The sequence below is a fragment of the Saccostrea cucullata genome, unplaced genomic scaffold (genome assembly GCF_032062105.1).
Source record: "Saccostrea cucullata isolate Sc308-1 unplaced genomic scaffold, CSIRO_AGI_Scuc_v1 ctg1052, whole genome shotgun sequence".
In the NCBI taxonomy this organism is placed as follows: Eukaryota; Metazoa; Mollusca; class Bivalvia; order Ostreida; family Ostreidae; genus Saccostrea; species Saccostrea cuccullata.
In genome coordinates this window covers 48,481-61,804 of record NW_026930000.1, presented here as the reverse complement: position 1 = coordinate 61,804, position 13,324 = coordinate 48,481, and the positions used below count along the sequence as shown (strand labels likewise).

Sequence of the window (13,324 nt, the reverse complement as noted above, 5' to 3'; positions counted from 1 at the left end):
GAGAATGCATGCATTAAATTATCATAAACCTAGTCGAGATGGATGTTATTTTGTTTTGGTGTTTGTTTTACTATCGGTTTTGAAAGAAGGGAACCTCTCTCTATCTCTCTCTCTCTCTCTCTCTCTCTCTCTCTCTCTCTCTCTCTCTCTCTCTCTCTCTGGATATCATAGGCGTAATTAAAAAAAATTAAGTTAGACCTCGATCCATTCTAAACAAATAAATCGCTTGAAATTGGATCATTTTTCATTTTTTCAACTCAATCAGCATCGTGGTTGATTTTTATTTTAATAGTTAATTTTTTTTTGTTTTGTTTTGTTAGAAATACCGATTAATTATTAGTTCATAAAACAACATTGAAAATTAATTATTGCACAATTATATTTAATATTTTCTAGGATAAAAATAAATAAAGGAAAGAAATGGGTGACTAAATAAATCAGTAAATAAATAAATGAGTATTGAAACAAAATAGCATTAATTTACATTTTAAGGATAGATTTAATTTCTTCATCTCCTCTGAGAACTTAAAATGTTCTAAAAATTTGGATTTTTTTTCTCTTCATATACGTCAGTCAAACAGTTAATTAATGTAATCTATATTCCTTTGTCCTTTTTTAAGGATATAAATGCTAGCTGGTCCATACCCTTTGTTGAAAACTGAAACAGAAAAATTCAGTTAATCTTCGTACAGTATAATTTTCTTACTTCAAAAATTTGCTTCAGTCATAAAGAGCTCTTTATAAAATAATTTTTGACATGCATCTATCCTTGATAGATTAGTGTTTTTGTGTTAAGCATTCCACCTCTCTAAAACTATATACATGTATACATGTATATCATTGTGATTTGGGTGTTTATCTCCATTAAGTTACAGAGTATTTTCTTTTGAACATTTTTATCAATAGAATTTGTGAATTACGAAACAGAAAAAAATGCTGGCAGCCTTTTTTAATTGATAAAAGAAATCTCCATTCTATTATAAGTTTTTTTTTAAATTAAGAAACATGTTTAAAACGTAAACTAGGCCTACCTGTACACAGTCAGGCAATCTTACAGACCATACATGGATATATTGTACCCTTTAAATTTACCGGCCTTCCTTGTTTATAGCACGAACGGTATTTCATAGATTTACCTTCTACATCAGACAAAAATAAAGGTAAGATATGATTGTAATCTTTTATTTCAACCCTCAAACTTGCTATAAAGGTGTATATAATTATATATACTTAAGATTATGATTGACATACATTAAGTATGACTATAGATATCTCTTTTATTCTACATGCATGTTGTAAATATACCTAAATAAGATGTCGAGATAACCGGTTTTAGGTGAGTAAATAATGTCAAAAAAGCTTTCATTGGAACATGAGTATATTAGCAAGGGATGCCAAATCTGTTATTATATATATATTAAAGAAACTGGTTGAAACTAAATAACCAAATGTGCATCTACAGTTTAATTTTAGTAGATAACTTTCACTTTAATTTAAACACATTTACCGATGGGGATGATAAAAGGTCCTTTTTCTTTGAACGCTATAAATATAGATTCCAAGAGCAGTTTTCCAGTCCAATATCATTTAATTAAGTCATCCTACCCCCCCCCCCCGCCCTTGTGATAAAAAACCCCTTGGCAATAAGTAGAAAGTAAAACATTCAATTCAATGCATACACAGGCCTTCAAATAGCTTTGATCTGACCGACGTATATATATATTTTTAAAAAATAGAATATTTATTACATGTCAGTCATATCAAAGCGACTGTGAAGGCCTGTGGCCAAAGGGAGAAAACTAGAGAGAGAAAACAACTTCTCTTTAGTAGGATACATGATGTTGGAATTCACTGATGTAACTGGCAATGAGTGAGAGAGGGGGCGTATTGATATACAAATACAAATACAAATACAAATACTTTATTGGCACAAACACAATTACAATAATTGGCAAAGGCCCACTGAACAACATTAAATAATGTTTACATATTTTTTCAAGAATTGTCAAGTAATTGACTTCTAAGATCAAAACAGTCTCTGATAAATTTAACAGTAACTTTCAAGACTTTTTGTATATTACTGTTTATACATAATTGTAGCATATATTTCTCATTGCTAAGATTAATATTTTTCTTTGTTATGTTATAAATATTACTAAAGAATGCGTTTCTTAGCTTAGAGTAAGAATTACAGTGAAAAAGAAAATGTATTTCATCCTCAATCACACCAGTATTACAAACATTACAATATCTTTCATTTCTTGATGTGGAAATATATCTACCACTTTCTATTGCAAGTTTATGTGCGCTTAGTCTAATTTTACTAAGAGAGGATCTCTCAGATCTTTTTTTGAGTAAATCAACATAAGGACTTCTTTTTCCTGAGTATACTTTCTTGAAAAGATCAAGTTTTTCTGAACCAAAGATTTTTGATGTTTGCTCTTGAGTGCACTGATCTATGATTCTTTGTTTAATGTTTGGTAAAAGGTGTTGGATGGAACCTGTATATTTTGTAATGTTAGAGAATCCAAGATTATCAAGAATAGAAAATAATTTCTTAGTCCAAGAATTACAGTTAATTGTGGATTGGTAAAGTTTAAAGGCCAAAGAATCAGAAGTTTTCAGGTGATTCCAATATTTGATACTTGAGAGGGAAATTTTGGACCAAAGTGGTAGTCTTTTAAGTTCTGCTAAACAACCAGCATTGGATGTTTTGCAGTGCACTCCAAGGATGTCTTTAATGAATTTCAAGTGAAAATTTTCAACATTTGAAATATCTTTGGATGAGAGATCCACTCCCCATATTTCACTACAATAGAGAAGAACTGGAAGTACAATAGCATCAAAGAGTTTTTCTAAAAGTTTACATGGGTTATCAAATCCAATAATTCTTTTCATTTTAAAACATGCTTTTCTGGCCTTTTCAATAAGCACAGCTGTTGCTAAATTAAACTTCCTATTACATTTCATCATAATACCTAAATAACAGTATCTTGGTACAATTTGTATTGCATTACCATTAAAACTAAATTCATTTCCTTGAGGCTTGCCATTTGAGTTAAATATCATAACTTTAGATTTATCTACATTAACTTGGAGTTTCCAATTTGAGCAATAGTTACTGAGAATATCAAGACTGGTTTGTAAACCGCTTTTGCTTTCTGAGAAGATTACAGTATCATCAGCATATAACAGACAATTTACATGCATATTGTTTACTTGTACAGGATCACAATTTCCATTTTTTAAGTCATGGACAATACCATCAATAAAAACATTAAAAAGTGTGGGGCTTAAACATCCCCTTGTTTGACACCACACTCAGAATTGAATACATCACTTAATCCATCAGAAAATTTGATTCTACTCATTGTATTACTATACATTGAAAATAAAATATTGAACATTTTTTGGGAAATATTACATTCAAGAAGTTTATAAAATAAACCTAATCTCCATACAGTGTCAAATGCTTTTCTAAGATCAACGAACATATACGCAATGAACATATACGCATTAACCTGTTTTTGAGCAAACAGATTGTAATGTTTCTTTCGCTTTCAGGTATGTTAGCACCGAAAATATATTAAAAAAACGTTCGAAACAACTTCTTTATCTACGTACAGTTATGTGCAATTACAATGTGTGTACCTGAAACTAGCCAGAATGTCAAGTCATCGTAATGAACAAATACACAACCTGGAAGATCTGGTGCAAAGAGTAAGCAAGGAGCTTTCACTTTCGGGGGATTGCAAGAGGAAAGCCCAGGAACAGTATAAGTCACTGAAATCAGTAAGTATTAAATAAATATCGTATATTAGGAGAATTTAAGCAAGGATTTAATCTTGACATTATTAGCGATCGAGGGTGCTGAGATCGCTAAAATTGAACATCGCAAAAAAGTATAGCTTCTTTAGTGAGCATTTTTAAATCGCTCGCACAAAATCTCGCTAAATATTAAATAAAGGACAAATTGCTGAATAAGTTTGACAGAAACTTCCATAAAAATTTAATCAAGTAACAGGCCCGTAGACAGCAATTTCAGTTTAGAGATGGTGACACAATAAAAAAAAATTCGATTTGGATGGGGACTGCCAAGCAAAAATTCCTAGATATTTTAAAAATATAGTTTCCATTTTTATTAATTTTAGAATGGTGTACCCAGGTTAAAGGAAAAGTATAAGGAGCTAGAGGAGGTTGTTAAAATGGCAGAAACTTATGACATCGCGGGTTCTAAAGAAGCACGTGTCGAGTTTGAAAGTTTACTGCAAAGCAGAACAGGCCAAGAGCATCAGCAGGGACCCAAAGTAAGATTATCATGATGTTTTTTTTTTTTTTTTATACATTGTTTTTTTTGTGTGTGTTTGCTTGTTTTAGTATCCTATGGAGTTTCAAGAGACGGAGGGAGGATATTCCCAAACCTGAAACCCGTAAACATCTCATCTCAAGATGTGTTTGGTCACGCAAAACAAAATAGAAGTAAATGAATGTAAAATATATTGCATACAGAAGTAATTTCCTATATATATTTAAGATTTATCTATACGATTCTAAAATCATAAAGAGTTATCAAGGGCCCGTAGCAACGCTTTCAAAAGTGGAAAGACCCCCCCCCCCAAAAAAAATCCGAGAAATGAGGGCAGAGGGAAGAAAAAAACCTCATTAACTGTCCAAATCCTGGAATTTGTCAGTGCTCGAACTCACAGCAATGAAAAAGAGGCCTCTTTTTTAAAAGGAAATCTACTATTATACGGCAAAATAATTTATATTTCTAGCATGCTAAGAAAGAGGGAGCCACCTCCCCCTCCCCAGAGTTGTACGGACCTGATATTGCTGACAGTAATCTTTCTTAATTATTAATATAAATTGTTGTTTTAGCATTTCGCTCAAACTTTACCGTCGGGGAATTCAGCACAGAAGCAAGAGTTTTCAAAGACTTTCGCAGGACCAGTGAGTACGAAGTCAGCAGACGACAGTCACCAGAAAAGATCCAGTTCTCCTACTCGGGCAGACGGCACGATCACTGTGTCTGCTCTGGAGTACAAACGATTGGTGGAATCTGAGAAAATGAATAAGGCTAAAGTAGAAGAACTGACGACAAGGTATGAAAAATAAAAGATCAAAGTATTTTGTAGGTTTTTACATCGTCACTAACCTTTTTACTCCGAATCTCTAAATCTAGAGGGACCATAGGTTTCTATCTCGTTGAAGTCTTTTTAGCTGTCCCTTCATTTGTCTATCAGTTGTCCATGGTCAAACACTAAGAAGTAATAAAACCATAAAGTTACAGTTCTACAGCTATCTGTCAGTCTGCCCAACTTAGGTAGTTTTCCACACCCTTTCTAAATCCTTGCAGATATTCCCTGATTTTTGTGAGTGTACCATGATGAGTTAAGGTTAAGTTTGCATTGTGTTCCGTTTTGATGATTTTTGGTGACGTAAAAAGGAGATAGTTGGAAGAAGTTTCACATTTTTACAACCATATTACAAATTTGTATGATTAAAGTATTATAATATTCTGAAGATTTCTTATTTCAGATTGAGCAGTTATGTAAGTAAACAACTCAAGGATGGTAACCCGAATATAGCCGATTTAAGCGACAAAAATCGACCGACAAAACTAGGAGAAAAGTTTGAACAGCTGTACGACAATGAATGGTCGGATGCTTTCGAGATTCTGAAAAGTACCCTCAAAGACGAAGATAAAGTAGTACAGATTTTGGTTGATATTACTCAGGTATTATGAATTCCGAATTCTTGGATCATATTTTAAAAATAACAATTACAGTCTTTTGGCCAGTTCCGAATTTTGATCAGTTCCGAATAATTAAATTATTAATTTAAGAGCTGATATTTATTACATTCAAAGGTGTCAAAATAAATTGATACTTATGCCTTATGGTAAGAAGGCTTATTTATTAGTATTTGAATTATGAGAAGTTTTGATTTTTTGCAAACAATGTTCATTCTGCAGGCACTAGCAATGGGGGGGGGGGGGTGTCAGGCACCCCCCACTTTTTTTCCTTAACATCACCTTTACTATAGGAAATGTCCATTGAATAGATAGTTCCCCCCCCCCTAATTTTTACCTTAGTATATTTATAGCAAGGAAATATAAGAAAAAATTGGTAGGTGAAAGGAAGTTGGCCTTGAAAAAAGTTGGCCACTACCCCCCCCCCCCCTTCCCCTTTCTTGACTTCTTGTCACAATATAGTCGAATCAAAATATAAAGTGTGTACACATTAACAAATTCTAAATTATGTATGTTTTTTTTCTCAAGAAAGTACACGAGTTTTGTTGTGATTTTGCTCCACAACAGTTGGATAGATTGGAGTCGTATTGTATGGTTCCAATGCAAAACATTAAATGGAAAGTTCAAAGTAACAATGGGGTAAGTACATGTATTATTAAAATATGGAAGTAATAAATAAATGCATAAAGACATCATTTTGACAGGAAAAAATTATCAGGGATGTGTGAATCCTCATCATCCCTTTAAAATATTTATTATTTATTTTAAATTACTTTTATTAACCTTTGAAGGATCAGGATTTGTATGTACACAGAAATTCTGAGGACAAAACAGCATTTTTTGAGCTATCAAAGTTCATGAAAGACTGTAGAAAATCATGTGCAACAGCATCAATCCCTGCTTTACGAGTGGTAAGCATAATTTGCCATTTTAATATGAAATAATTTCTGTCATTTTTTTTATACTAGTATTGATCAGGTATTGAGTCATCAAGATTAGTAAACATTGTACATTTTAAAATATTTTTTTCTGTAGATGTTTAAAGATTATGTTTACAAGGAACACTTCACTAATATAACACTGGCAACTCCAATAGAAATCTTTATAGACAAGTGTGTAGAAATCATCTGGCTGATGTCTGTTCAGGACCCTCCTATGGATTTAAGGTACCCCACCCCTGGGGAAAAGTTAGACACTTCCTCTTTTAAACATTACAGGAAGAAAGGGACCGTAGTCCAACAGTGTGTCTGGCCAGCGGTTTATCTACACAAGGACGGTCCTGTTGTCTCCAAAGGCTTCGCTCTTCCTCAATAATATTTGTGCTTGGCACATTGTGCTTTTTCGCATTTAACTTTATGAATAGTATTTATTGTACTGTATAGACTGACTTTAAATTGCATGCAGACAGAAACTTCAACATTTCAACATATACTATGAAATCATTTGGGGGGGGGGGGGGTAATTTTTCCTTGCTTTTGTGGTATAAAGACAACCGAATTCACATCATTCATGAAATGTTAAAATTTCATACTATAGTACGTGTCCTTTTAACCAAGAAATCAAATCCATTAGACCAGGAATTTACACAATTTACAAAAATAAACAATTTAAAAAAGATTTTTCAGTAATGAGTATATTTCACTTTTCACACTTGCAGATTTAGCAGGAATTTGAATAAAAGAAGAAAAAAAACTTTCATGTACGTGTTGTTATTTTTGTTTTAATTTAATATCTTCTAAAAGTTCTATGAATAGACTTTTCAACACTGCAGGATTTCCCTTCTTCTGAGTTGAGTCCATCGCTCTTGCCACAAAAAAGTGCATTGCTCTGTCCTGTTTCCCTTTGCAGTATTTTTTAACCTGTGATAAGAAAAATAAGAAGCATCTGCAATATCATTCACTGACTAGAAATTTTAATTTGGTATCTAAACACTTATTGGAATTACAGAAATATATCTAAGAGATTTGATGGAACAAATTTTATAAATTCAATGTCTTAAACTCAGATGTCCATAAATGGTTTTTCATTCAAATCGTATTTGAGATATAAGTTGAGAAATTTCCTGTGGCATTCCAACTATAAACTAGAACTGTCCAATAGGGACAAATACCCCCCGCTGGGTTTTTCAGAGAAGGTGCCAATTCAAAAATACTTTATGGATCTAGAGGTGTTCACAATTTACTTACAAAAATTTGCAGTGAAATATAATTGCTCATCATGTTTCTTAATGAATGAAACAAAGGTGCAACCAAATGAAACATCAATACAATGCATTGTAATTCCATTGTAACAATTTTTTTTATTTTTTCATTTTATTTTTTTTTTATTTCTGCATTAAAAAAATAAATTGCAATTATGTGTTATGTCACTCTGCAAACTGATTGTTAAAAAAAAACCATTATACAAAATCAAATTAATCTTGATATAGCAATTTGAAATGCATCTTGAAAATAAAGAGCTGGTCATCCAGTAATGAAGTGCTTTGACAGACAATAAATTACAATTAAGAGAATAAGAGAAGAGAGATTTTTTTCTATATATATTATATGAGCCTTATTCCCTGGAGATTAGATAACACACACACGCTTGATAAGTGTGTAGATATGCCTTAACAACTTCCAACACCAAACTCATTAATTTATCTTTAACTGGATGCATGTCCAGTGTGTTTGGCATTATTCCCAAGAGACAAATGAAATTACATTATCTTCTGTGCAATGTAAAAACTGTTTTTAACACTTGATGATGTTTCTTTTTTTAAAGTTTTTATGACACAGTTTTAAGCTGTAGTATTTTTGAACAGATATTCTAGATTCTATATCTCAAACCTTATACATGAGCCCAAAATGAACTGTGTCAATTAAAATAAAAAATAAAACCTGTAAAATGCAAAAAAATTAACAAAATTTTTCAGAGTTGAAAATTCCAGGTGCACACCTTCATATGGTGAATAATAAGTGTACAAATTTTCAGATTAATCCTTGCAATAGTTTCTGCCACAAAAAAGGCATTGCTCTGTCCTGTTTACAAAACCACAAAATAAAAATGAAAAAACACCTGTAAAATTCAAAATAATAATCGAATCAAGATGAAAATATCAGGTGCACAACTTCATATGGTGGATAATATGTGTACAAATTTTCAGACAAATCCTTCCAATAGTTTCTGAGTAATGGTCCGGTCAAATACATTTACAGCTGAACTTCAGACAGACAGAATTTCAGACAGACAGATGGACAGAAAATCGGACTTTTTCTTTATGGTGATTCCCTATTAACCACCCTTGCCCTAAAAGTGCCCCTTAGGTCTTTTTCAATTGTCGGGAAACAAGGTCCCCCTGTAAAGTGATTAAATAAACCAGTGTGGTTTTACAAGTTCCACAGTTCAGTATGCATTTACAGCTGAACTTTGGTATCTCGAACATCAATTTCTAGAATACCATGGACAAGTCAAATTGATTTGAAAATCTCAAGCAAGCAATATCCAGAATCCCTGGATACTAATTTTTTTTTCTCAGTTCAAATGAGTTCAAGATAATGAAGTTTGACTGTACTTGCAAAATTAATGCATCCCCTACAAACCTGATTGGGATTGTCCTCTATAATCTGGATACAGACAGGTCTGAGAAGTTCTACATCTATAATCTGCTGCCAACCATTCCTATCCACTATATCCTTAGGTCTGTCAGGTGTAGACTGATGTAGATACATTTCTACTAACTTAAAAAGAATTTGAAGAAGCTTTCATTTGATATATGCACATGTAAACGACATAGCTAAAACTCATGTACATCTATAGAAAAAGCTGTTACAGTACAAATAATACTCAAATGTTAATAAACATCGCATGACCTACCTGAAGGCAATGTGACTTTGTTGTATATCCACTTTTCTTTAGATCAACAATCTCGGCTATTATATCTGGTGAAATTGGACTTAAAGGCAAGAAAAGTGAATTTTTTATCAACATAAAGTATTGAATAAGTACTATACAACAGTTAAGGTAGAAGTTCCATTCTGTGTAACAATTTCTCAATTCATTTCTTTTATTTGAATTTTAATTACATGCACCTACCTTCTTCTTATCTTTTGATCATGTTCATTGTAGATACCTAATAAATCGTTGACTATGAATTTGGCTACGAAATTTGGTGGACTTTTTGAACAGTTCACAACCTCATGGAAAAATTCTACACCTTTATCTTCATTCTACAAAACAAAATAATATCATTTTTATTTTAAGTTCATTGGTGGAAGACAAATAAAAATAGATTTTTTGAGCGTACATTTTTTAGAAATAAATCCAATTACCACAAGTACATAGACATCTCTGAGTGCAACATTAAAATCATTGATCAACTTTTCTCTAACATCTCTGGGTAGAGGAGGCATTTTCTGAATCTCTTCATCTACGTTAGTTACATTTGCCTGTGATGATTCAGCTATGGATACATTATCGTATAAATAAAGGGGAGGTAAATTGGGCTCAGGCATAAATCTATAATCCTGTAATCTCTCTTTGTCTCTCATCGGGATTGTCTTCCTGAAATCAAAACATTTCAGTATTTATATTTACTTGAAATTCAGCTGAATGTTGGTATCTCACACACTGATACTGCCATGGATATGTTGAAGTGAATTGGAATCTCAAGCAATTTTTTAAAAAGTATTTTTATCCTGGATATCTTGAATCATTTGATATTTTGGAGTATTTTCTCAATTCCATCGAGTTTGAAATATAGAGGTTTTTTGACAGAAATTGTTTTTGAATAACCTTTTCAATATGAAAAGAGGAAGCGGTGATCTTACCCAGACTCAGAATCAAATGTCCGAGTTTCATTTATTACTGTTCCACCATTTTTTACCAAATGTTTTTGTCTATTTACTTCATAATCTACAAATTAACAAAAAAATCAATTGAAATGCACTTTCTTCTTCCATCTAAAAAAATGAAAGAAAACACAAATTGCCATTTATAGCACCAACAGTTACAAAATCAGAAATTCAAAAATTGAAATTAAAAATAATCCTTATGTTTGATTGAAATGCTGAAAAAGTGCTCTTCAAATAAAAGATTTATTCAAATTAAATGATACGTGATAATTATCAAAAGGTAGGTGTTTTAATGTTTACTTACCCACAGCATTTTTAAGATCTTTGAGGCTGCCCAGATTCTTAACTTCAGATCTAACTCCAAATGGCTCTCCTGGACGGTGAACTGATATGTTGGCATCTATGCGCAAGGCACCCTCTGTGAAAAGAGAACAAGGTAACATTCAATTTTACATTGAGATTTTCAAATAAATTCTTTATTTAATTAATAAAAACTCATCTTATTAAACTGACCTCTGAAACTGCCAAGACAGACTTTAAGTTGTCTCATCATCAGCTGAACTTCTCTAACAAATGAACTGCAATCAATTCCATTTATGAAATCTGGTTCAGTGACTATTTCCATCAATCCAATTCCTGAAAATTGGAAAATTTAAGCCCAAGGAAACTATGATGCTTTCTTCCAAAATTACAAAATTTCATCTTATAAAAACATTTACATTACAAAGAAACATTTACATTATATTGTTCACAGTATCATTTTCAAAATCACAGCTACTGAATATTTTCACTGAATATTGTTTCACTCTAGGGGTGAATTAATTATAAGCATGCTTGCTTCATCAGACATGTATTACTGTGCTTTGATGTTTCAAGACATGCATGCATGTGTGAATTATAATATATATACATTAAAAGTGAGACAGCCTTCAAAGACTTAAAATCAATCTAATCAAAATAAGATCCTTTACGCTCCTGTATTTCGTTACGTTGCTGTCAGGCGACACAACAAAATACAGGAGCGTAAAGTTGCTTTTTAATCATTAAATTATCTTTGATTTTCAACAAGTCTATATCTCACCTGCTCTGTTGAGGTCAATCAAACTTTGCCCGCCCTCTTCATCATGCAGGCTCCGCCCACTGTCTTGTTCCAGCTGTAACTGGGTGATCCTGGCAGTTTTAAGAATGTATCTGTTTTGCTCATCAATCAAAATATACTCAACTTCCCCTCCAACAGCCAAAGGCTGTCTTTGTTGTGTTATTTGGTAGCCTTGCTATCAAAAGATTTAAAGACCAAGATTTTAAAGAAGAAATATGGCAATTTAGGCAATAGCTGTTGTTAAAGTTTGTAAAACATTTAAGGTGGGAGAGTAAAAGACATATCAAAAATGTTTTACTTACTGGAAGATCTGCATAGAAGTAATGCTTCCTGTCAAACTTGGATATTTTGTTTATTTTGCTTTTTAAAGCAATTGCAGTTTTCACACCAGCTCTTACACACTCACTGTTTAATACCTGTAGAAGCAAAATAGGAATTTTTAATAGAGATTAAAGAATAAATGAAAAGTTAGTACATGTACTTACACTAAATGTTACACTTAATAATTTCTTGTTAATATTCATCAAACAAATATTTTTCTCTAAGTTATGATGCAACATGTCAACCATATAAATGTGATCAGACTGGCATTCAAACCATTATCCCATGAATCCTCAGTCAGGTGCTGTACCAACTGGGCTATCTGGCACTGGCGATAACCCATCTGACTGTCACATTTCTCCCTCCTTAAAGGTCTCCATCCCCAGAGATGTAAATCCATGCAGGCTGTTTCCTGGCAGGTCTTTTGTCACTTCCAGGTTATGACACCAAATGTAACAACATCAGGTGAAAGACTTGCCAGGTATGATTCTGGATTGGTGTCAACTGCGACAAAGATCTTAAAGGAGGGAGAAACGCAGGCAGATGGGTTAAATCGCTGATGGCATGATAGCTCTGTTGGTAGAGCACCTGGCTGGAAATTTGTTGGGTCCACGTTCAAATCCCAGTATGACCCTTTGCATTCTTTATCTGCTGTTACACATGTTTATATTTTAAATAAAATAATTTACTGGTAATGTCCCTGGCAGTGCAGCATCAAATATGGATACTTGTGAGTTGGTAGGGGCCCCAAAAGCAGTAGAGGAGGCTGAAAATAGTTTACATTTGGTGTTGATCTGTGCATGGATTTCTAAACCGATCACACCTTTCAGGTTTTCTTGAGTGCTGCTTTGTCTTTAAAATAAAATACATGCAAATACAAACAAAATTGAACCATTATATGTTTTATCAATATTTGTGAATGATGAAAAAGTAGATGCAACTTATTTAAATGATGTGTCAACACAATTTTATATGTTTTATCAATATTTGTGAATGATGAAAAAGTAGATGCAACTTATTTAAATGATGTGTCAACACAATTTTACTATTTGGGGTAATGGGAATGCCATACCTGCAGTGTTTGTATAGATGAGTATGTTTTGGACATCTTTTGATTGTTGAATAAATTGCACAAGACCTCAAAGTGCAAATTTTTATGGGCGCAGCCATATTGAATGTAAATCAAGTAACTCTTACATAAATGTATTCGTATTCAAAATAATAGCAAAACTATAATTTTGGTTTCTATTGAGTAATAAGTGAAATGTAATTGTGACACTGTTGTGAAAAACTCAACTATGTTGCTCTTTTACTAAATAA

At 32.5% G+C, this 13,324-nt stretch overlaps 3 protein-coding genes across 3 annotated transcripts; 1 reads left to right on the top strand and 2 right to left on the bottom strand.

Moving 5' to 3' along the window:
* The first annotated feature begins 1,124 nt into the window (after positions 1 to 1,124).
* LOC134282719 (uncharacterized) lies at positions 1,125 to 7,163 on the top strand. Its single transcript, XM_062765124.1, has 8 exons — positions 1,125 to 1,160; positions 3,565 to 3,792; positions 4,152 to 4,307; positions 4,879 to 5,102; positions 5,539 to 5,737; positions 6,281 to 6,391; positions 6,544 to 6,663; positions 6,788 to 7,163. The coding sequence occupies exons 2-8, from the start codon at positions 3,667 to 3,669 to the stop codon at positions 7,064 to 7,066; spliced, it is 1,215 nt and encodes a 404-aa protein (XP_062621108.1). The 5' UTR covers positions 1,125 to 1,160; positions 3,565 to 3,666; the 3' UTR covers positions 7,067 to 7,163.
* On the bottom strand, positions 1,905 to 3,165 carry LOC134282720 (uncharacterized). Its single transcript, XM_062765125.1, has one exon. It carries the CDS (start codon positions 3,067 to 3,069, stop codon positions 1,996 to 1,998), a length of 1,074 nt encoding a protein of 357 aa, XP_062621109.1. The 5' UTR covers positions 3,070 to 3,165; the 3' UTR covers positions 1,905 to 1,995.
* A 293-nt stretch (positions 7,164 to 7,456) lies between the features above and the next one.
* LOC134282718 (glutamyl-tRNA(Gln) amidotransferase subunit B, mitochondrial-like) lies at positions 7,457 to 13,226 on the bottom strand. Its single transcript, XM_062765123.1, has 12 exons — positions 13,077 to 13,226; positions 12,694 to 12,856; positions 11,986 to 12,099; positions 11,666 to 11,858; positions 11,098 to 11,220; positions 10,889 to 11,002; positions 10,561 to 10,645; positions 10,063 to 10,294; positions 9,827 to 9,960; positions 9,608 to 9,686; positions 9,334 to 9,471; positions 7,457 to 7,611 (listed from the first exon to the last, which is right to left on the bottom strand). The coding sequence occupies exons 1-12, from the start codon at positions 13,172 to 13,174 to the stop codon at positions 7,462 to 7,464; spliced, it is 1,623 nt and encodes a 540-aa protein (XP_062621107.1). The 5' UTR covers positions 13,175 to 13,226; the 3' UTR covers positions 7,457 to 7,461.
* Between the last annotated feature and the right edge of the window lie 98 nt (positions 13,227 to 13,324).

Coding starts and splice junctions, on each gene's coding strand:
- LOC134282719 (XM_062765124.1), top strand. CDS start 3,667: ATGTCAAGTCATCGTAATGAACAAATACACAACCTGGAAGATCTGGTG. Junction 4,308..4,878: donor AGCATCAGCAGGGACCCAAA/GTAAGATTATCA, acceptor TTGTTGTTTTAG/CATTTCGCTCAAACTTTACC. Junction 6,664..6,787: donor CAATCCCTGCTTTACGAGTG/GTAAGCATAATT, acceptor TTTTTTCTGTAG/ATGTTTAAAGATTATGTTTA.
- LOC134282718 (XM_062765123.1), bottom strand. CDS start 13,174: ATGGCTGCGCCCATAAAAATTTGCACTTTGAGGTCTTGTGCAATTTAT. Junction 11,859..11,985: donor ACTTCTATGCAGATCTTCCA/GTAAGTAAAACA, acceptor ATCTTTTGATAG/CAAGGCTACCAAATAACACA. Junction 11,003..11,097: donor CTGTCTTGGCAGTTTCAGAG/GTCAGTTTAATA, acceptor CTCTTTTCACAG/AGGGTGCCTTGCGCATAGAT.
- LOC134282720 (XM_062765125.1), bottom strand. CDS start 3,069: ATGATATTTAACTCAAATGGCAAGCCTCAAGGAAATGAATTTAGTTTT.